This window comes from Lissotriton vulgaris, chromosome 3_1 (assembly GCF_964263255.1).
Source record: "Lissotriton vulgaris chromosome 3_1, aLisVul1.2, whole genome shotgun sequence".
NCBI classification, from domain to species: domain Eukaryota; kingdom Metazoa; phylum Chordata; class Amphibia; order Caudata; family Salamandridae; genus Lissotriton; species Lissotriton vulgaris.
In genome coordinates, this window is record NC_141689.1 from 2,018,406,012 (window position 1) to 2,018,427,460 (window position 21,449).

General features: G+C 46.4%; 1 protein-coding gene across 3 annotated transcripts in view; it reads left to right on the forward strand.

Annotated features, from left to right (window-relative positions):
* The first annotated feature begins 1,394 nt into the window (after positions 1–1,394).
* The window catches only part of SNX25 (sorting nexin 25), a 1,510,914-nt gene continuing 1,490,859 nt past the window's right edge, over positions 1,395–21,449 (forward strand). For 2 of the 3 annotated variants that reach the window (XM_086962502.1, XM_086962503.1), the window contains exon 1: positions 1,395–2,022. In XM_086962502.1, coding sequence (XP_086818628.1) covers positions 1,591–2,022 — 432 coding nt within the window. In that variant the 5' untranslated portion in view covers positions 1,395–1,590. The remainder of the gene's footprint in view (positions 2,023–21,449) is intronic. The other variant, XM_086962504.1, reaches the window with a different exon arrangement.

Sequence of the window (21,449 nt, forward strand, 5' to 3'; positions counted from 1 at the left end):
GGAGTTTTTGGATGAGTGCTCCTTCTGTTTCTGGTGTTCCTAACCATTCCTTCCCACAAGCCCCTCAGTCTTCAGAGCAGCCTTCAGGGGAGGTTCCTTTGGATCCTCCAAACGTTGTTGTTACCCAGGATGTCCCTACTCACACAAAAGTTTCTTCTTTCGGCAGACACATCAGGGCTCCTGAGAGATATAACGAGTTCATTAGATTTTAGGCATTTGTGTTACCTGTGTTTAGATCCATTTTATTGCATATGTTTTTTCTTTCCATTTTTATTGACTGTTGTAAGGGGGAAGGTGGTGTAATGGCGGGCTCCGCTCGCGTTGCCGTCTTCTCGTGGGTTTGGCTCGTGGGTTCGATCTCTGTCCACCTCACGAGCCAAAGCCCGAGCCTAGTGTGTTTACTTTTAAGAATATGTATACACGTGCCACGGCCCGTGTATACCCTGTTGTGCTTTGAATTACTTCCCTCGCGCATGGACGGCTGAGTCTTTCCGTTTGCCATTGTAACCATCGGCTTCACGGAGACCAGACGTCCATGACGGGTGGAGTCATCTTTGAGAAGAATAAATTCACTTACCTGAATCTACTGCCTCACCTACCTTTATTACAAATATCTTTCTCCTACCTCGCCTCTAAGACATGGAACACCCTGCCCATCACCTCAGGAAATGACCCTCGCTGATGCAATTCAAGAAGGACCTGGCTCTTCGGATGAACTCAGCACTTGGTCTGATCTGCTGCTCCTACCCAACAGCGCCTTGAGACCCTCTCAGGTGAGTATCCGCACATTACAAACCCTGATTGATTGATTCCTTCCAATGCAATTTAATGGTGATATCAAACGCCCCCAATTTTAACCTTCAAACGTATTTAGAATATAGACAAATACATTTCAATAGCTTCCCGTACTGACTGATACCTAGTTATTTCTTTCTGTAATATTTTATACCCTAAAATGGCACGCTCTTTTGCGTACATAAAATCAAAATACATTCAAATAATCACTCGGAAAACGATTCAGATTACCCTTTGGTCAGTTTAAGTTGAATTATGGTGAAACTAAAGCCAGGTGTTTAACCGAGCGCTACATCTGACGTACATTTCGTTTTTTATGACTGAGCAGAAACACAACCCACATAGAAGAACAGGGCCGAGCGACGAAGGATTATGAAAAACATATAACAAAAGGGCAATATAATGCCCTGAAGAAGTAAAAACATCCTCGTAAAACACCCTGTGTATAGCAAACCGTGGTGGCGTGATTTATTGCAGTGAGGCCCAAGCTGACTGGGCCGGGCCTTGCTGTGGAGCTCACACTGACGCCTGAGGAGAGGCGGGCCGTACCCTGAGGAGGAGGGCCTGCGCTGTCACTCCCCGTCCCTCCTCCTGCACTCATAGTGGGGCCTGCCTGGGTAGGGGCGGTCGCATGTAAGACAGCTGAGCTGTACACAGACTGCGCTGTGGACCGATCCCTACCCGCACCTCCGGCAGGCTCCAGCCGCTCTCTGACCAGGCTGCGCTCCATCCATCCCTCCCTGGGGGGCCCCCGGGGCGGGAGATGTGTTGCTCTCCTAGGGCCGAAGGAGCAGCATGTACCCTACTGGCAACAGCAGCAGGGACACGAGCGACCCATCGCCGCAGCCTCGCGCCTCATCCCCGGCACCGTTGGCCCCGTCGGCGCAGCCTCGCGCCCCATCCCCGGCACCGTTGGCCCAGACTGAACGCAGCCCGGTAGCGGCTCGCGCGGTGCCCTGTTCCTCCCGCCTCATCCTGTGCGCCGGGGCGGCCCTTCTCTGCCTGTCCCTGCTGCCCCTGGGAGGCGGTCCGGCCGCCGGTGAGCTGAGCTTGGCGCTGCCGTTGCTCCGGCTTAGCCTGTACCTGGCCTGCGCGGTGGTCGCCTTCCTGCTCGGGAGCCTGTGGACGCTGCTAAGCCGGGGACGCCTTATCCGGACACCGGACTTTCAGTCTGCCAAGAAGGAGACCATGCCCGGGATAGCGCTCGCCTCTCTGCGGTCCGCAAAGGTAAGGAGATATCAGCGCACCTGCTGTCACACCCCCGTTTGACCAAAACACGGCATGTTGTGTGTATCGTGAGGGTATGCAGATTGTAGCCCTTTGGCATTCTGTGGGGAGTACATGTAGGAGCATATGGATGAGAAAACCCTTTCTACTGTATTTCATAATATCCATTCTAAGGGTCCTTAAAGGTAAACCTTATAGTGTTGTAAATAGCTTCTGTGTATTTAGCATGTTTTCACTGTTTCTTATATGGAGCTTTAGCATGTTCTTAATGTTAGGATTCCACCTAAGAATTCCAGCTGTGTCAGTTGCTGTCTGGCCAGATGGTGATCTGCTGTATCACTCTGTGCTGTGAATAAACCTGTCTTCAACAAGTCTCTACCTGCTTGGATCAACATTTATTGTTTACTACATATAGCAAGGTAAAAACGTGAAGGTATTCCTTCTGTTGGGCTCTTAAAGGGATCACATAAGTCTTTAATATTTCCTTTATTATTTTTGCATGTGCACCAACAGCACAACATGTAATAGGAACTCTCTTATGTGACCCTTGTTTGGGGGCCCACACATAAGTGCCGTAGAAGAGGGGAAGGAAGCCCTTAATGCTAAACACATTTTTGATCACGCCCGGAATGATGTATGATGAATGATGAGAGGAAGCTCATGGGATAACCCTTGTATGGGTCTCCTAATATATACACCAGAAGAGCTCTCTTAGGCTTTTTTTGATTGTGCTTCCAAAGACACGCCATCGAGCACGAAACCTTTAAGAAACACGCAATAGAAGAGGAAGTCTGTATCATATTCCCAATATTTGGTGCTAAACATCAAGAGTTAAGACACCGTATTTGCATTGTTGGCAGATTAAGGGCAATGCATGTATGCAACGGGTAGGGGATTGGGTATTTTCTCTTCCCTTAGGGCTAGTCCATTAAGACTGCCCAGATGAGGATTTTATCTTCTGAGTATGTCTTTTAGGTTGGTGTTGTGTTCCCAAGTGTGTTTGTGCGAGGGTAGTGATCTATTATAGTGCACCATTTATCTTTTACAGCATTTGCGCAGCTTCTAGTTGTTAAGTCACTTCTGTTTGAAGTTGTGTTACATCTGTGTTTTTTAAGATGGTTAGCATATGTTTTTAAAACCTTTCTAAAAATTATTGTCATTATCTAGGAGTACATTCTCTTTTAACTCATTTTCATTCTTTTCCTGCCTGTACAACTCTATCCGTAGGTCGTTCTTTATTGTTTTCATATCTTGGATTAAACAAAGACCTTTTTCTTACCATAGTCCCTTTTCTGAAGACATATCAGCAGTTACGCGCAGGGATATCTTAAGGATTTTGGGTGACCTGGGCCAAAATTATTTTGGGGGCCCTTGTTCAGCTTTGAATTTATGATCACATTTCAGCTCTTACATGCCCTCTTTGTCAGGTAACTGACAGTGCATAGAAATACTCTTCCAATTTCTAAATGTGTTTACATCTAATATTCAGGGATAGTGATGTGTGTTTTCAATATTGTAATGCAGCAGCTCACTAATATTACTGCAAATAATCTCTGTTACACCTTACCATTTCTCATATGTGAGGTCCTATTTTGAGCTAAAAGAAACCTTTTATATGTATGTTGCATGAAATATAAACATAACAGTTCTCTACAAAATATCCTAATAGACTCTCAGACATTACCCACATTAAAAATAAATGTAAGGTATTTAAAACAATCAGTTTAAGAGTTATTCAGGTCATCAGGTCAAGACTCTGCAGAACAGAGCTGGTTCTGAGGGTGCCCCCTGAAAGGCTGGGAGGTCTTGTGCCAGAGGCCACTTTTCCCATACCATAAAACGTCTCTGGTTATGCCCTCACACTTTGAACAACTGTTCTGGGGGAGGTGGTGTCATTTAGGGGGTAAACAGCGTTTCTGAGGTGGTAGAGGTTAATAGAGTGACCTCCTGAGAAATGCTGGTACTCTGCCTTCCAGAGTAAAGAGGTGCAGGCAGACCGTGTCCCATTTAAAGCACTGTTGATGTAGATGATTGTGTGTGAATGGTGGTTGTTGATATCCCCCCTCTACCTCCCATCTCCCACTTGAGAATTCAGTCCCCACTCTGGCCTCTCTAAAACTGTGAGAATGCTCCATAATGCAATGCTGCACTGGTTTTGTTTGGTATTCGTATTGTTTTGAAAATCTAAATAAATAAATGTTCCCCAAAAATACACTGTTGAGGCTGGTTGATGTCTGCATTTGAGCACCATGGAGATTAGAGCAGATAGTGTTTGCCTTGCCAAGTAAGTGTGAGTGATATGCTTTTAGGGGTTTTTCCAATATTTAGTGAGGGAAAGGGAAATCTCCAACATTCCTGCATACCCCATGTGAGTTATGCCAAACTGGTCTGTTTTGTAGCCGTTTACCTAACCTATGTAGAACTGGGCATGGCCCATTCTAGAAGTCTTAAGTAAATAAATGGTTGGAATTTGTTATTTTTTGTGCTGATTAATTCCTTAAATAATTTCTGACGGGTTTTCATACTTTACCTCTTGGCTTGCTGTGTTACATCTTGAGATCAGCTTTGACCTGAAAAATGCAATGCACTTTATGCTCCCTTGACTTTATACTTTTATGGAACGAGTTGGGGACAGTAATTATAGCGCTTTCAAATCTTAAATCTACGCTAAGATCTTCTAAATTTTAAAATAGGATTTTAAAGCAGTGATGTTGAAACTTATTATCATGTAGTCGTATTGCCACCACTTGTATTTAATAATCATGTCGTACCCCTGTTAACAGACCAGTGGGATGTTTTTGATAAGTGGTTTGCTTAGATGTATGCTGCCTGCATCAATGCCAGAGTCAGATCTTGCTGTGCCTATTGGCAGTGGCAGGGTAGCCTGGTCGCCTAGGAACGGTCGAAGCAGCAGCACATGGTTTGTGAGCCAATCTGCTAAAAAGAAGCGCGTCATTTTTGTCGGAATGAAAATCTAAAAGTAAAAAAAAAAAACATGCTCGTTGCTGACTCCTTTCATAGACTGCACGTTCTGCAAATTTTGTTAACTGTGCATGCCCTGGGGCTTTGGCTACTGGGTATAGTTTGTGGAAGCATTATCATGGAGGCTTTTTAAGTCGGCGTCAGTGTATGTGTTCTGTAATGTGATTATTGTAATAGGCTGGTATTAACGTCCTCGCCCCAGCCAGCCACCGCTTTTTATGAAACTCTTCTTTGTGTTACCGCATGCCATGACCTGGAATCTTTTTTTAGGAGAAGTATTTAACTTGCTTTGGCTGTGGGCAGATCCAGCGTGCTCATTAATTGAGAAAGTATTACATTTTCATGAAATTCGTCCACATTTCTAATCATGGGTGCTGTATGGCTGTTGATAGTTTTGTAAGCTGTACCGAATTTCATTCTCACCCTTTTACCAACAACACATGCAGTACTTGAGTGGACTACAAAGTGCTTTAAACTATAGAATAATTGTGCCTGGACATCATTTGAGGAATAATCCCAATCACAGAGTGGAATTTGTAAAGTCGTGTTGTACCCAGAAATGATGACGCTGCAATCAGGTAGTGTTAACAGTCTTTATTTTATACGTCTACCTCTGAAGAGCGCCGCGCCTCAACTGACCACTAACGGTCTTCCGCGCCAACCCACTACGCAGCCGCGTAGCCCTACGCGGGCACGTCACGTGGCTTACGTGACGTGCATACACTAGTGCGCGCTACTACATATCTCCCCCTTTTACCCAACATGGAGATAGTTCCTCATTGTCCACTGTTCAACTCATAGTCGTTGTATCTTGCTGGTTTAAGAGCCTCCTGCTCTTCCAACTCTGTTCCTTCATCCTCCCAGTCCGTGGTGCTCTGATTCCAGTTCACAACTTTGTTACATCTTGCCATGCGGTCTTGTGACCAGACGTTGCCATCACTCAGTAGGGCCGCTCTGCCTCTTACTTCTTTCAGTTGCATGGGCTTGCTGTATTTACTTTCTCCTTTCCTCTGCACATTAGCCAACCTCACTCGCACCCACTCTCCTTTCTCTAACCCAGTGTCCCGTACATTCCGTCTGCGATCATAGTGTTCAGTGTAGGTTGCTTGGGCTTTCTCAAGATTGGCTCGCACCACCGCGGGCGACCATTCACTGGTGATTGTCTTTTCTTTCCACACTCGATTGTCCTGTGTGAAGGGTTCTCTACCTCGGAGTATTTGGAACGGGCTGTATCCTGTGCTGGTAGGTGTTATCCTGTACGCCCAGATCATGTGCCAAATCTCCGCCTCCCAGTCTTTGTCATCGGCTATGGCAGCTTGGATTGACCCCATCACCACTCTGTTGAAGCGTTCCACTAAACCGTTGCCGGCTGGGTGGTAAATAGCCGTGTGCCTGGCACCTATGCCATTCCTTTTCATGAATCTGTTCCACTTCTCTGATTTAAACTGAGGCCCATTGTCGCTAAGCGCCACCTTGGGGATGCCTTCTCTCACAAACGTGTCTGCTAGGAACTTGATAGTTGCATCTGTGTCCATGGTCTCTCTTATCATAATCTCTGGCCATTTCGAATACCTGTCCACCATGACACACACGTACTTTTGCACTCCTTGTATGTCCAGCACCGGACCCAATATGTCTACGCTCAGTTCTTCCCAAGGGTTCTTTGGTATTTCAAACTTCCCCATCTCCGGTCGGAGAAGTTTTAAGGTTTTATCTGCTCCTTGACACCTGGTGCAGTTTCTGACGTGTCTTTCTGCTTTCAAGTCCATTCCCGGCCACCAGTAATTTTGCCTGGTCCTCAGCCTCAATTTGCAGATCCCAAGGTGTCCCTCGTGGAGTGTGTCCAGTAACCGGTCTACGAGGTCGGTGGGTGGTATCACTCTCTCCCCCCTGTGCACAAATACTCCTTTGTCTCCTATCGATAGTTCCTCTCTAACTTCATAGTAGGGTCTGAGTTCACTTACCAGCGCTCTCTTCTCAGGCCATCCTTGTGTCACAAACTGCTTCACTTCCTTTAGCACCGCGTCCTCGTCGTATGCTCTTTTCCATTCTGTGAGGCTGATAGAATCTTCCTGGTCCTCTGTGAGTGCCACCCATTCCTCGGTTTTTGCCGTATCTCCATCACTGGATTCCATCGCCGCAGCTCTGCTTAGGTAGTCTGCTACACGATTCCTGTTCCCGGGTACATGCTCCACATCGTACCGGAACTCTAGTAGTTTCAACGACATTTTTGATATTCTTGGTGCGGCTTCAGCGTGCCCAATTGACGTCCGTACCTTGAGCAGGGGTTTATGGTCTGTTCTCAATATGAACCGTATGCCCCACAGAAATTGCCGGAATCTCGCAGTGGCCCACACTACTGCCAGCATCTCCTTCTCTATGACGCTGTATCGTTTCTCGGTGTCCGACAGCGTGCGCGAGGCAAAGCTTATAGTTTCCATCTGTCCTTGCCCTCTGTCCTGCATCAGGACTGCTCCTAAGCCCTTATCACTGGCATCCGTAGTTAGGACCGTTCTGCCTTGGGGGTCATACCCTTGAAGGGGAACAGCTTCTGTGATCGCTTTCTTGATGTCATCGAACTCACTTTGTGTCTCTGCTGACCACGGGAACTCAGTGTTTTCCTTCGTGAGTTGCCTCATGTGATGGGTTCTGGAGGCGAAATGTTGCACACATTTTCCATAGTACTCGGCCATGCCGAGAAATGATCTTATTTCTTCTTTGCTGATTGGAGGAGGTGCTTCACGGATCGCCTTGACATTTTCCGTCTTGGGGGTCACTCCATCCACGCCTATTTCATGTCCCAGATATGTCACTGATGACATTCCGATGCGGCACTTTGACCATTCCGCGGTGAGACCCTTTCCTTCCAAAATCCGCAGCACATTCCCCAGTTTTGCATCATGATCCAGTTTGTCTCGGCCCAATATCAAGATGTCGTCTTGAAAGTACTGGACATCGGTGCTCTTATGGAATAGCTGGTGCATCAGTTTTTGGAATACTGCCGCTGAAGACGCCAGTCCAAATGGCATGCGGAGAAACTGGTAACACCCGAACGGGGTGATGAATGACGTGAGCCGGCGGCTTTCCGGATGCAGGACTATTTGGTGGTAGGCGGATGTCAGGTCGATGGTGGAATACCATTTGATGCCTCGGGTGTTGGCCAGCATCTCTTCTATCCTTGGCAGGGGGAATCTTTCCACGACTATATTCTTGTTCAACTCCCTGAGGTCCACGCACAGCCGGACCTTCCTGTTGGGCTTCTTGACCACCACCAATGGCGATAGCCATTCCGCACATGTGATGGGTTGAATGATCCCCTTCCTCTCCAGCTCTTGGAGCTCCTCTCGCACGGCCTCCCGTACTGCTATGGGGATGTTTCTGACTCGGTGTGTCACCTGTACTGCCTTGTCCTTCAAGATGATCCTATGTGCGAACTTCTCCAGCTTCCCCACTGTGCCTCCGAACACTTTGGGGAATGTCTTCCTCCACCTGTCTTGGTCTGGCCACTCTTCATGTTCCGTCAATAAGATCTGCTCCACTCCCCCTGGATCCAACTTGATGCCCAGGTCACCCTGGTCCAACCATCCCAACACCGATGGTCCCCTTTCCGCTATGTAGAGCTTGCAGTGGGCCGATCGGCCTCGGAATTCGAAATTCAGTGGTCGGAACCCCGCCATGGGTATGCGGTCCCCGTTGTATGTGACCGGGCGGATATCTAGCTTTTCCAGTTCCGGGCCTAGCCGTGGTGCAAGCTTCTCCTCCCACACGGCCCTCTGGACGATGGTATACGGCGAACCAGTGTCCGCTATTACACTGATCGCGACTCCTCCTATAGTCATCTCCAACACCGGCTTCATAGACCTTTTTCCATCCACACTCATGACTTGTACATCCGCTCCCAGTACCTGATCGTATATGCCCAGCACCGTGGTTACTTCCTCTTCCGGTGTGTCTTCCTGCGTGTCACTATCCTGGCCTACGAGTCTCACCGTGTTCTTGGAGGCTTTCTTTCTGCACACCTTCTCGAAGTGTCCAACTATCCCACAGTACATGCATTTGGCCCGGAACGCCGGACATTTCCTTTCATGCGCCTCGTGCGTCCAGTTACCGCACCTGTAGCATGGTTTCCGGTTGGCGCCCACGTTCCTTCCTGAAGGTCCGCCATTGCTGCTCCACTTGGCGACATTCTTTTCCGTGGACTTTCTTGTTGATTGGTCCTTACGGGTCACGTCTTCATCAATCTTGTTCACCATAGTGCTGGTTGCCGTCTCCTTCTTAGTTGCATCTGCACATCTCCTCGCCAGCTCTGCTCTTTTGACAATGACCATTACGTCCTTCAGGGTGGTTTCTCCACTGGCCCACAACTTGTCCTGCACGGAAACACACGTGGTGTGCATTATCACTTGGTCCTTTATGAACTCCTCCTCCCAGTTGTTGTACTTGCATGCGGCTGCCAGCCGTTTCAGCGCCGCCACGTACTCCTCTACCGTCTCTCCTGACCGCTGTTTCCTTTGCTGAAAGTTGAACCTGTCCACAGATACACACACCGCCGGTTTGAAATGTTCATTCAGGTCCTCGATTGCGTGGGCGTATACATCGTCATCCGTGTCGTCCCTTTGCTTCGGCACCAGGCTTTTGTACACTCTCAAACCTTCCGGGCCTAGGTTCAACAGCGGGATACGTTTTTTTCTTGATGGTTTGAACGTCTCTTCGCTCTCGTCCTCTAGCACGCCAATGAAGTTGTCGATGTCAATTTTTTTCAATTTATAAAGCTTTATTCGACATTTGTCATAAAAGCATTCACCTAACCCTAGTACAATAAATACTACATATAAAAATACTTCTAAAAATACATATTAAACATTAAGTTGTCGATGTACTCCCTCCAGTCGTCCCACTTCATTAGCGGCTCTCCTGGCCTGGGCAGGAATTGCACCGGCGCCGTCGCGTATCCAGTTTGGATGCTCATTCTTTCGCTCTTGATCGTGGGCTGATAGCTTGTTTGTCCCTTGGGGCTTCCTGGGGCACTATCTCGTTCTGCTTTGTTCTCGTGGTTCTGGGGACCACCTGTGTCAGCCCCCTCGATCTTTACCAAGGTATCCAGCTCGTTCCTTGATTGGTGGACGATACCTCGTGGCTAGTTGCTCCACGTGTGTCCTGGACTCTGGAGGAGCTTGTAGTTGTTCGGCCCTGCCGCGCTCTTCAGGGTGGTTGCTTGGTTGTCGTCGGTTCACTGCGGGGTAGGGATAGTACATCCCACCCTCGTCGCCATTGTAGAGTCGTGTTGTACCCAGCAATGATGACGCTGCAATCAGGTAGTGTTAACAGTCTTTATTTTATACGTCTACCTCTGAAGAGCGCCGCGCCTCAACTGACCGGTAACGGTCTTCCGCGCCAACCCACTACGCAGCCGCGTAGCCCTACGCGGGCGCGGCACGTCACGTGGCTTACGTGACGTGCATACACTAGTGCGCGCTACTACAGAATTGAGGGGTAAGTTAAGGTTTAATACGATGCAGATGTATCCACTTCTTAGTACCTTACTGCTCATACACAGCTCTACCCGGAGAATTGATAGAAGAAAATTGGACACCACCACTCTTGCATTCATATCTAATCCACCTTTAGTGCATAGCTACCTGTAGTATTGAACTAGCCTGAAGGTGTGGCCTTGGGGCAGGTAAATAATGTGGGGGTATAGACCGTATTAGCCTTACAAATATGCCTCAGAACTTTGCCCCTGTATCTTGGGGCTTTTGATTCAATATTAGTATGTAGTGGTCAGAGGCATTTTCTCAGTGATATTCACATTTCTAATACATCTAAAAATGGTGCATGTGTTCCTCAGTCTTTCGCGGACACTAAACTTTTTTATGTCTCTTACATTTTCATAACCTGCAGACTTTATGGTGGTACTTTTCAATTGGATGGGTTGATGTAAATACATCAGCTTGATCACTTCAGACTGTGCCTACCTACTTCTATAATATGGCTCCCTCTCCAACATTATAGGGTGAAGCAAATCCAGTAGATTCAAGTGTTGAGGGAGACCAGTCCTAAACGGCGTTCACATCATTCAAACTGCAAAGTTTGCATTGTTTGAATGAATCGGGGCAAGGAACAACAATCTGACGTTGCTGTGCAGTAAATCAACAGATAAGTCCTTTGCAGGTGTCTAGTGTTTGCCTAGTAGAAAGACTGTAACGGACTGAAATATAACCAGCCTCATGCCCCTTATTATTGATTGAAAAGCTAGTTAGTCGAGAAGTAATGGCTTGCTTTGAAAGATTCTTGACCACTAAGCATGGCTAAGGTTTCCATGCAATTAATGTTATTCACAGCGTTTCTGACATTGAGCAGATGACTATGATTTCTTGTAGCAAAGTTTTGAACCGGTGTAGGTATTGACATTATTGAAAATGGTCTGCCACCCTAAGGGAGCTTGAATACACACAGAGTAAGCCTTTATTGCTGTTCATTTGTACAGTCCATGAGCAAGAATGCACCCGTAAGAACAGGGTATACATCCAGCATCTAACTGAAAGATATGTTTCTAATGCAAAGTTTAGTATATTAAGTATTTTTCTGGATGTCATTTTTGGACAACGGCAATGTTTTGCTATTTTGAGTACTGTTAGCAGAGTCTCTTTACTAAGCAGGTATTTGCATATTTTCGAAATCTGCTTTTGCGCACTCATAAGATAACAATTAGAGAATAAGAATCATGTATACATTCATGAAGTTATTCTTTTGATATTAACAAATACTCTGATTAGTACAGACTTTCATATCAGGCACATAGGATCTTTTGTGGAAAATATGAATTTCCTGGGGTATGGAGCAAAGACATCTTATCTTGAATGTACAATATGCTGTAATGCTTCTGCATTTTAAGGTCTGACTTTAGCCAAACCAATACCTTTTCGTTTTTATTAAAAATATATATACAATAGCTACTTAAATACAAGGGCTTTTAGTCTACCCATTCATCCATACGTCTACTGTAGTGTTAACATGTTGCTTCCACCGACCACAGCATACAGCATGGGACACAGATTCACTTCAGCCATTGGCCCACCTGACTGTGGGTGACAACGTTCTGTTCTTTCACAATGTGCACATCCACACAATAAGTAGCCACCCTCCGTGCCAGGAACTACTGGTGTAGTGTGTGTTTTTACATAAAAAATATAATTTGACTTTTAGATAATGCTTGTTTTACTTAGGTCAGGACCCTGTAGCTCCCTCATCATCACTGCTAGCGGCTACCCGAGTGTTAAGGGTCGTCATACAAAACACACAAAAAGCACCGACCACGCCAGGTCAACATTCCCCACGATACCTGCTGCCTTTAACATTACTTATTGGGGTTGAATTGGGATACAACAATGTCCGAAAGAGATAGCCCTGTAGTGAGGCAGCATCAATGTAGGTTGTTTTTTGCTACTGCAGATGACAAATACTATTGGCTATTTAGCAGACGAAAGAGTACTTCAGTGGGTTGGACCTATTGCTTATTTGGGACTTGGCGCTGGTATTTAAAATAGTCCGGGTATGTTCTTGGTTCTGAGCTTGGTCTCCTACTCCCGGTAATAAACAGACCGACATGCTCAGGAGATAATTCCTCCTGAAATATGATTGCATCATTTTCTCACTTTGTGTTCTAGATGTTTGAAAGCAAGTGATCATGTTCTAGATTTTTGAAAGCAAGTGATCGTTATCAAATCAATATTACAGGATGACACGGTGCGTCTTGATTTCTGTATTATCATTTGCAGCGTTTACACGTAGGAACTCTATTCATGGGTTTGCGGTCGACTGTTTTCTTGCTTAACTATTTAAGGCTCTGTGCTGTGGGCGTACTGAGCCACCTGCTGTTGCCGAGTAACAAAGAGGAAGCTGTTAGCGAAAGTCTGCTTGTTTCGAAAACCTCTGTGCCTTATTTAGCAGGGCTGACAAAAGCAGTGTAACATCATATCCAGTTACGTATATGAGAAAATTTGTCTTGCTATAGAAAGCAAGTCATTGACTAATTGCATCTTGTGAATGGCTCCAGACTGACTCAGAAAAGGAGTGATTTCTGCATGGAAATAAATGCAGTGTGCTGCCCGCGCTTGAGGGTGGTATTTGAAGAATTGAAACATAATTATTGACTTCCTTCTCTAATGGTCATACAATCTGTAAAATATCTGTAACATGAAAATAGCCTCCCTGAGGGACAGCCGCCCCGGTGGAAACTAGACAAATAAATGAAAGCATGTTGATGGAATGTACAGTTTGACTTTTTCTAGGTTTCAATCAATCAAGTTACTTGTAAGGTGCAACCTCTCACCCGTTAGGGCCTCAAGCCGCTGGAGGGTGGAGGTGGAAATGGGGGTGGGGGAAGTGGGGCGGAAGTTTGGAATTTAAGTTTTAGTCAAAGAGCCCGGTCTTGAGGTTCTTCCTGCATTGCGGCAACAATGGTAATTGCCTGAGGTGTAGAGGCAAGGAGTTCCAGGTCTCTACAGCGAGGTAGGAGTAGGATCTTTTTTCAGCCATGGTCTTGACCATCCGTGGGATGGTGGCCAGGGCCAGTTGGACAGAGCAGACCACCATTACTCGTTCCTCCGCCCCCCTTTTCCTCTCCCTCACCATGCTCCCGCCTAGGGACATTGTTCTATGTAATAATACGAAAATATTTTCATTAAGAGATCTTTGCCCAGTGTGAATTAAACACTGAGTATAACAAATACCTTGTGTTGCATGCTTTTGTTTTAAATATTTGTTTTGATTCTTGTCCTTATGAGTTGAGCTTGAGGCAGCTGTCCTTCATCCAGGTGGCAACTGCCTTTATCCCGTTATGGAAGTTGCTCTTGGCGGCTGTGGGTTTGTCTGCGAGGGAGAGAATAAGCTGGGTGTCATCAGCGGAGGTTTCTGCTGGCAAATTAAAATTGAAGGTTACTTTTGTATATGAGATTTCTCATTCATTGTGAGGAAATCACCCTGAAAAAACTGAGATGGGGAAAGGAGAGTGTGAAAGAGAGTGACCAAAAAATAAAGCCTCTTACTGCTCCTTCCAGTGTCTTGGTACTTTCCTTCGGCGTAAGATCTGGTGACGATCTGGCCAGCCATAATCCAGGCACAACTTTCTCTAGCAGTCCCGACCTGATTTCCAAATTCGCCACCAGTACTGACGGCGTGTGGTTCCTCTGAACGCCACCACTGACGTATACTCAGATAAGTGGGCGTCGAAATATATTGAGGCTAAATTAGGAGGATTTAGCTTGTTACATACACTTAGACTGTGCTGCTTGGACCACAAACTCTTGAGTCATTGACGCGTGCCCATAATGAAGCGCTGTTGATGCTTGAAATGTGATGTAACACGTATGCTTCCGATGTGAAGGTCATATTTGTTTTGGCCGAATCTCTTGTACTCACTTTGACGTAACAGCCTTATTGAATGCTGCTCTTTTGATGTTAACGCTGTGGCAAGCATATCAACTGTGCGTGCTACACGCACTACTTTGTATGCATATACCTTCTCAATAAGTGGTACATACACTGAAGCATCTGCATAGAAGTGCATACTCTGTGCTGCTCACCAAGGCGTGCACCGGTTTATACGATCTTTGCTCGATGATACACACATCAAACCTTGGCATATAAGTGCATACTCTGTGTTGTCCACCTTCCCCCTTTCTGCTCCGAAGCCACCAAGATCATCTGCGGCATACCCCAGGGCTCATCCCACAGCCCAACTCTGTTTAACATCTACATGGCACCGCTCACCCAAGTCGCCCGTCCGCACGACCTCAACCTCCTCTCCTACGCCGATGACACCCAGCTGATACTCTCCCTCACCAAGGACCCCCACGCCGCCAAAACCAACCTTCACGAAGGAATGATGGCCGTTGCTGAATGGATGAGGAACAGCCGACTGAAGCTCAACTCGGACAAGACGGAGGTCCTCATCCTCGGATCCAACCCTTCGCCTGGGACGCCTTCTGGTGGCCGACCACACTGGGAACCGCTCCAACACCCACCGACCACGCACGGAACCTAGGGGACATCCTCGACTCCACCCTCTCCATGACTAAACAGGTCAACGCCGTCTCCTCCTCCAGCTTCAACACCCTCCGCATGCTCTCTAGGATTTACAAGTGGATCCCCACTGAAACGAGAAGAACAGTCACCCAGGCCCTTGTCAGCAGCAGGTTGAACTATGGAAACGCCCTCTACGCAGGCGCCTCGGCCAAACTCCTGAGATGGCTCCAACGCATCCAAAACGCCTCTGCGCGCCTGATCCTCGACATCACTCTTTCTGCCTGTGAATGAGTATAAAATGTATAGCTGGCCATTACCTAGTTCACTTCCTAAGTTCACTTCCTTCGCAAATCTAATTTCCAGACGTTTCTTTGCCTAACAATACATATCCTAAATTGGGTATGCTCCATTGCTATAGGCAAGTACTTAAAGATATGTTGGCCCTCCTTCCCTAGTGTATTCACCAACAGAGTTTTCTTCCTTGACTCTGAGAAATTCTGCCCATCTAATGCTTCAATATAAGTTTCGAATATCCCTACCCAATCCCCCCATTCATCAGGTGGAGCTTCTGATTGTGATAAACAGAAGGGTGGAGATGCAATAGAGCAATCTGTCTCCATTATGCAAATGTGAGTGAAGTATATAATATGTTCCTAGCAAATATACAAGAAACAAGGTTTAAGGATGGTGGTGTGTGTATTACCAAGTGAATATCCTAAAAAAAAAAAAAAAAATCCTAAGAACGCTCTGTGTTCTGCCGGAGAGGAAGGCGGTGGTCCAGTCCAGGGCCTTCTGTTGGATCCCAGCGTTGTGGAGGCGTGTTCGTAGTGTGTGGTGACGGACCGTGTCAAAGGCGGCTGACAGGACCAGGAGGATGAGGGCCGCCGTTTCTCCGTTGTCCAACAGGGACTTAATGTCATCGGTGGTGGCGATGAGGGCAGTCTCGGTGCTGTAGTTGCTGCGGAACCCTGACTGGGAAGGGTCCAGGATGTTTTTCTCCTCGAGGTAGCAGGTCAGTTGTTCGTTGAAGGTCTTCTCAGTGACCTTTGCTGGGAACGGGAGCAGGGAGATGGGCCGGATGTTCTTGAGGTCCTTGGGGTCTGCCTTGGGTTTCTTGAGTAAGGCTTTGATCTCGGCATGCTTCCAGCTCTCCGGGAAGGTTGCTGTCTCGAAGGAGGTGTTGATGACTTGCCGGAGATGGGGTGCGATGGATGTGCTGGCTTTGTTGAAGATGTGGTGTGGGCATGGATCTGATGGAGATCCGAAGTGGATGATGTTCATGATCTTGATGGTGTCATCGTCGTTGATGTTGGTCCAGTAGAGCAGGCGGTTGGTGCGGATGGTGGTCGTGGTGGTGGAGGTCTCGGTGGTTGTCGGGGCGGTCGTGGCGTTGAAACTGTAGTGGATGTATGTGATCTTGCTGTGGAAGAAGGTGGCCAGCGAGTCGCACAGGTCTTGCGAGGGTAAGACGTCTTTGGTGTAGGAGCTGGGGTTGGAGAGTTCCTTCACGATGTTGTAGAGCTCTTTGCTGTTGTGCGCGTTCTTGTCTAGGTGGTCTTTGAAGGAGGCCCTTTTGGCGGATCTGATGAAGTGATGGTGTCTGCGGGTGGCATTCTTGTGGGCGGCGTGGCTGTCCGGTGTTCGTTCACGGAGCCAGATCTTCTCCAGCTTTCGGCAGGTTTGCTTGGAGGCCCGGAGGTCTTCAATGAACCAGCTGGCTTTCTTGTTGGTATGATTGTTGAAGGGTTTCTTGATCGAGGCAAGGGTGCTGGCGCATTCGTTGATTCACTGTCTGAGGTTGCGGGCGGCGGTGTCGGGGTCGGTATGGTCGATGGGTGGGCTCTGGGCGAGGGTGGTGGTTAGCTGGTCTTCTGTGACTTTGCTCCAGCAGCGGAGAGGCATCTGTTGGGTGCGGTGATGCGTGGTATGTTTCTTGAAGGTGAAGTGGATGCAGCGGTGGTCGGTCCAGTGGAGTTTGGTGGTATGGCTGAAGGAGACGTGGGGGCTTGCGGAGAAGATGGGGTCAAGCGTGTGACCGGCGGAGTGGGTGGGTGTTGTGACGAGTTGTCTGAGTCCGAGGTTGGCTAGGTTGTCGATCAGGGTGGTGGAGTTGGTGTCGTCATTGTTCTCGAGGTGGAAGTTCAGGTCCCCGAGGCGGATGTAGTCCGTGTAGACGAGGGCGTGTGTGCTGACTAAGTCGGCGATGGAGTCGCTGAACTGTGGTCGGGGTCCGGGCGGTCTGTAGATAAGGGTTCCTCTGAGGGTGGTGTTGGGGTCGGTGTGGATCTGGAAGTCTGTTTGTCATGGTTATCCAGAGATTGGCAGGAGGTAGATTGTCTAACTGTGCAAGCCAGAGAGAGCAAAGACACTGTCACCTCTGTGGATGATATAGTAGAGGCTTGGGGTGTCCAAGCGATAACAGCAGATGAAAACCTAGAGGAAATTGGTGTTGATGGTACCTTGAAGGAAGTGAAGGGCTTAATTCAGAAGGGTGGTAGAAAGGAGAGTACAGTGTCACCGTCGGTTAGGCCATGCCTCAAGGTATTAGAAGAATTGTCTGTGAGTGACAAAGGACTAGTGATGAGAGCAGTTTATGCCACCACAATGTTTAAAGTTGAGACGAATAAAAGTAGCACGAGGGGCACTTGGGGCAAACTAAAACTAAGAAAGGAAGGAGTGGTTGTGGCCGGGCATGGATGATCAGGTTGACAAATGAGTTGAAGAGTGTGGAGTGTGTAAAGAGGGAGAAAAACGGTTAACAGTAGGTGTGCAATCTAACTTGGGGTCAATTCCTGATCCTTGTAAGCATGGGCCTATGCAGGAGCTAAAGAGTGAGTTAAAAGGCGCCCTAGTTGTAATGGATGTACATATAAGGTGGCTGGTAGTGAAATTCATGAGAGAAATTGCTACCAGAACAACCATTGCTTTGTTTAAGAAAATTTTCAGTGCATAAGGTATTCCTTCCACGATCATAACAGATAATGGCACTCGATTGACTTCTAATGAAATGCAGTTATTTTTAAAGTTATGTAAAGTGCAGCACAATTGTTCATCCTTATATATTCTTCAAGCAAATGTGTTTCAGAGAGGGCTAATAGAATGGTCAAGGGCACCATTCAAATGGAGATAGTGAATGGGCAGGATGTGATGAGAATGACAATGGAAATGGTGTAGGCATATCGCACTACTGAGCATTATACCACCCGGAAATCTCCTTTCGAAATGATGTGGGCAGACCTCCAGGAACACAATTGGTGCCATCATGGATGAATGAATGGGCGAGAGGTGACAAGCCAGTTGATGAAAGAGATGGGGGAGAAACTCTTGGGAAAGAGTGACACTTTGTACATCTTTAAAGATGACTGGGTGAAAGTGAAGAGTGGTCAACTTAGAGGGGGGTAGACCAGTTTAGAGGTGCATACCAAGTGAAACATGTTCATTGTTATTCAGTGATTTTGGAGAATGGTGAAAATTAGAACCGGTGAGTGGCCTTTTATCAGAAAGGTGGAGAGTGTGGTGTGAGTGTAGAGAAGCAAAGTTGTTAGTGCGTTTATGCTGATGTCTCGTGAGGATTTGAGTTTACCAGCGTGTAGAGGTGATACTACTACCGTCAGGATGCCTTGCAAGAGTGCTGATGGACGTCGTGACGAATAAAGCCACTTACTGCACCTTCCAGTGTCTTGGCACTTTTCTTCGGTCTAAGATGTGCTATGTTCAAGCTCCTTAAGAAAGCAATCCCATTTCTGGTGCAAAATGTCATTTGTTTTAGAGTTAGAATTACTGGGACACTCAGAATGTGACCTTCAGTAGCAGAATCAACACCTCCCTACCATTTCAATTCTAGAAGGAATAATTTCAGGGAATACCAAATGAGCATCACATAAATAGAAATCTTAACTCCACCATAACATTTATTTACACACTGGAAGACAGGAATTTTCATGTGAGCGCTTATACACAAGTATCACATGACAAATCACTTTCAGGAGCCAGCTTGTTGGGCTATGTCAGAAAGTTCGGTTTGCAAAATTAAACAGTTTTCCAAGGTAACCATTGTTAATTTTTTTTAAATTGACTTGTAGCATGGTTCAACATTTACACAATGGTACAACCAAAACGGATAAATAACTTTGAGACCGAGTTTTAATAAAATGGAGAAGTCATTCATGAGTATTGAAGTGAAAAAGCTGTTCAAATTGTTTTAAGATGATAAAGAATTCTCAATCTGCAAACTATTCTGTGGCACCTGAGCAGCTCAGTCATGTTAGACCGCTATGTGGGTCACAATCCATCCTACTATGGGAATACTGTGTATGTCACTAAAGATATAGTCAGTCATAGGGGGCTGAGGAATGAATGTTGGAACTGTGACAGTTCCTCTCAGGATCTTGGTGTGATTAATGAGTTCTTCCCTTTGAATAAACTACAGCTGTTTTGAACAACCTTAATGTATTCTGGTAGAGTTCTTTATTAGGGCAACACGCTGGCTTAGTCTGCAGTATAAACACAGAAAGATCTCAACACACGAGGGAGTGCTCTGGGGTTTTGGCAGACACTGGTCGGACTGCTATGTATGGCCTTTGGACTCAGTCTGCACACTGATTATGTCCTGTTCAGGTAGAGATAATGCATGCCCTGCATTTTCTATCTCAGTGACACATATACTGATGCTCCGGGCTTGTCCTGCATTTGTATCAGTGACATGCAGGCTGATGCTCCTGGTGTGTCCTGAAAAGTTGTAATTACAGTAACATGCACACTGAAGCTCCTGACGCGTCTTGCATTGCTTTAACCGCATCGCTGCGGCGGTTATTTTTGCGCTACGTGGCTTTTTTCTAAAAGCCGCGTTAGATGACGAGCTCAGCTCGTCATCCGCACACGCCCCCCGTGGCTGATGACGAGCTGAGCTCGTCATCCGCATCGAAGGGGTTAAACGCCGTGACACACACACTGATGCTCCTGGCGTGTCCTGTAATTGCTCTTAAATCATAGTGACTCGCACACTGAAGTGTTTGGTTTATCCAGAAATTTACATATTCAGTGATACGCTTTCTTGTTCTATCTTATTCAGTTGCGGTGCCACGCTCATCTTTTCATTCCTTAGTCTGACTCCTTGGCGTGTCCTACATTGCATCTCTGCAGTGACGCACACGCTTCTGCAGTGCGCTGTTGACATAGCTATTGTTTACTTGAAAATATATGTCCCAACATTCCTCTGAGCAGCAGTGATCAACTTCAGAGTGCAACTCTCCGACCACACCAGGGCTCGAAAAATCTAAAAATTGTTACTAGTAACTTAAAAAATCTACTCGACCTATCTGTAATGCACTTGACCTCTGTGAGTAAATGTGACATTTTTATTGCTCATTCACTTTGTGAGCAATAAAGATGCCTTTAAATCTTGCTATCTTGTCACATTTGCTCTGCTTTCAGAGAAAGGTCAAAAAGTCAGTTTGTGTTCCAACTCACCTGAAAGGGTGAGTAGGACCTAAAAATAGCTTGCCCTAATTAAATCTGGCTTGCAAATGGAAGAGGGCGAGAGGATTTTTTGAGCCCTGCACACCGAGATTCAAGTTGACATTTACCTTTGTACATTATTCTGGGGTGTTTTTATTGTTTTCTGTGGGCAACACCTTTATTCACAGTTTCAATAGAGGTGCTGTTTTACTTTGTCAAGCATGCAGAATATAACAGTCCCACTTTTCTTTCTATCTAGTCCAGGCACACTAATTGAGAAAGGTATTTGATAGGTATATTAAAACCCGCAGCACAAGCCGCAATAGAAAATATACACTTTCTGACTGCCAAAAAGGCGGTTGCATCATAATCATGTAAGCGGGACCGCTGACTCCTTGTTGGCCGGTCTCTTTCCGCTACAGTGCCCAACCAACATCCTAATTAGGTCCGATGTGCTGACATATACATGCAATTACTTGTAATAGAGTGGATGTAAAGGTTCTGTATAAAGACTGTGGAACTCTGTGTGCCGTGTTAAACAAAATAAAACATAAAACAAAAAAAAAATTAGGTCCAATGTGTGGCGAGGACGACTTCCTTACTTCTTTGCTGTCTGGGTTCTGAGGGACAGGACATTTTTGATCATCTTCCAGACCAGCCTATACTGGAAGCTGAAGATCGGAATGAATATGAGGCATGTGTTAAACTTGACAACATTTCCTGCCAAAAATTAGCACCGTCTTAGAGAGAAACGATTTTGCCAAGAGAATACAAAGGGCGGAAGAGTCTGTTGAAGGTTATGTCACAGATTTAGGGAACCTCGCATCTTCGTGCAAGTTTGCTGGTTTAGTTGAACAAATATATTACCAGTTCATGTTTGTATGTAATATGGAAAAGATGAGAGAGAACTGTGGCTATTCATGATGAAGTTTTGCTAGTGGCTAAGAGGATTGAACACTCCA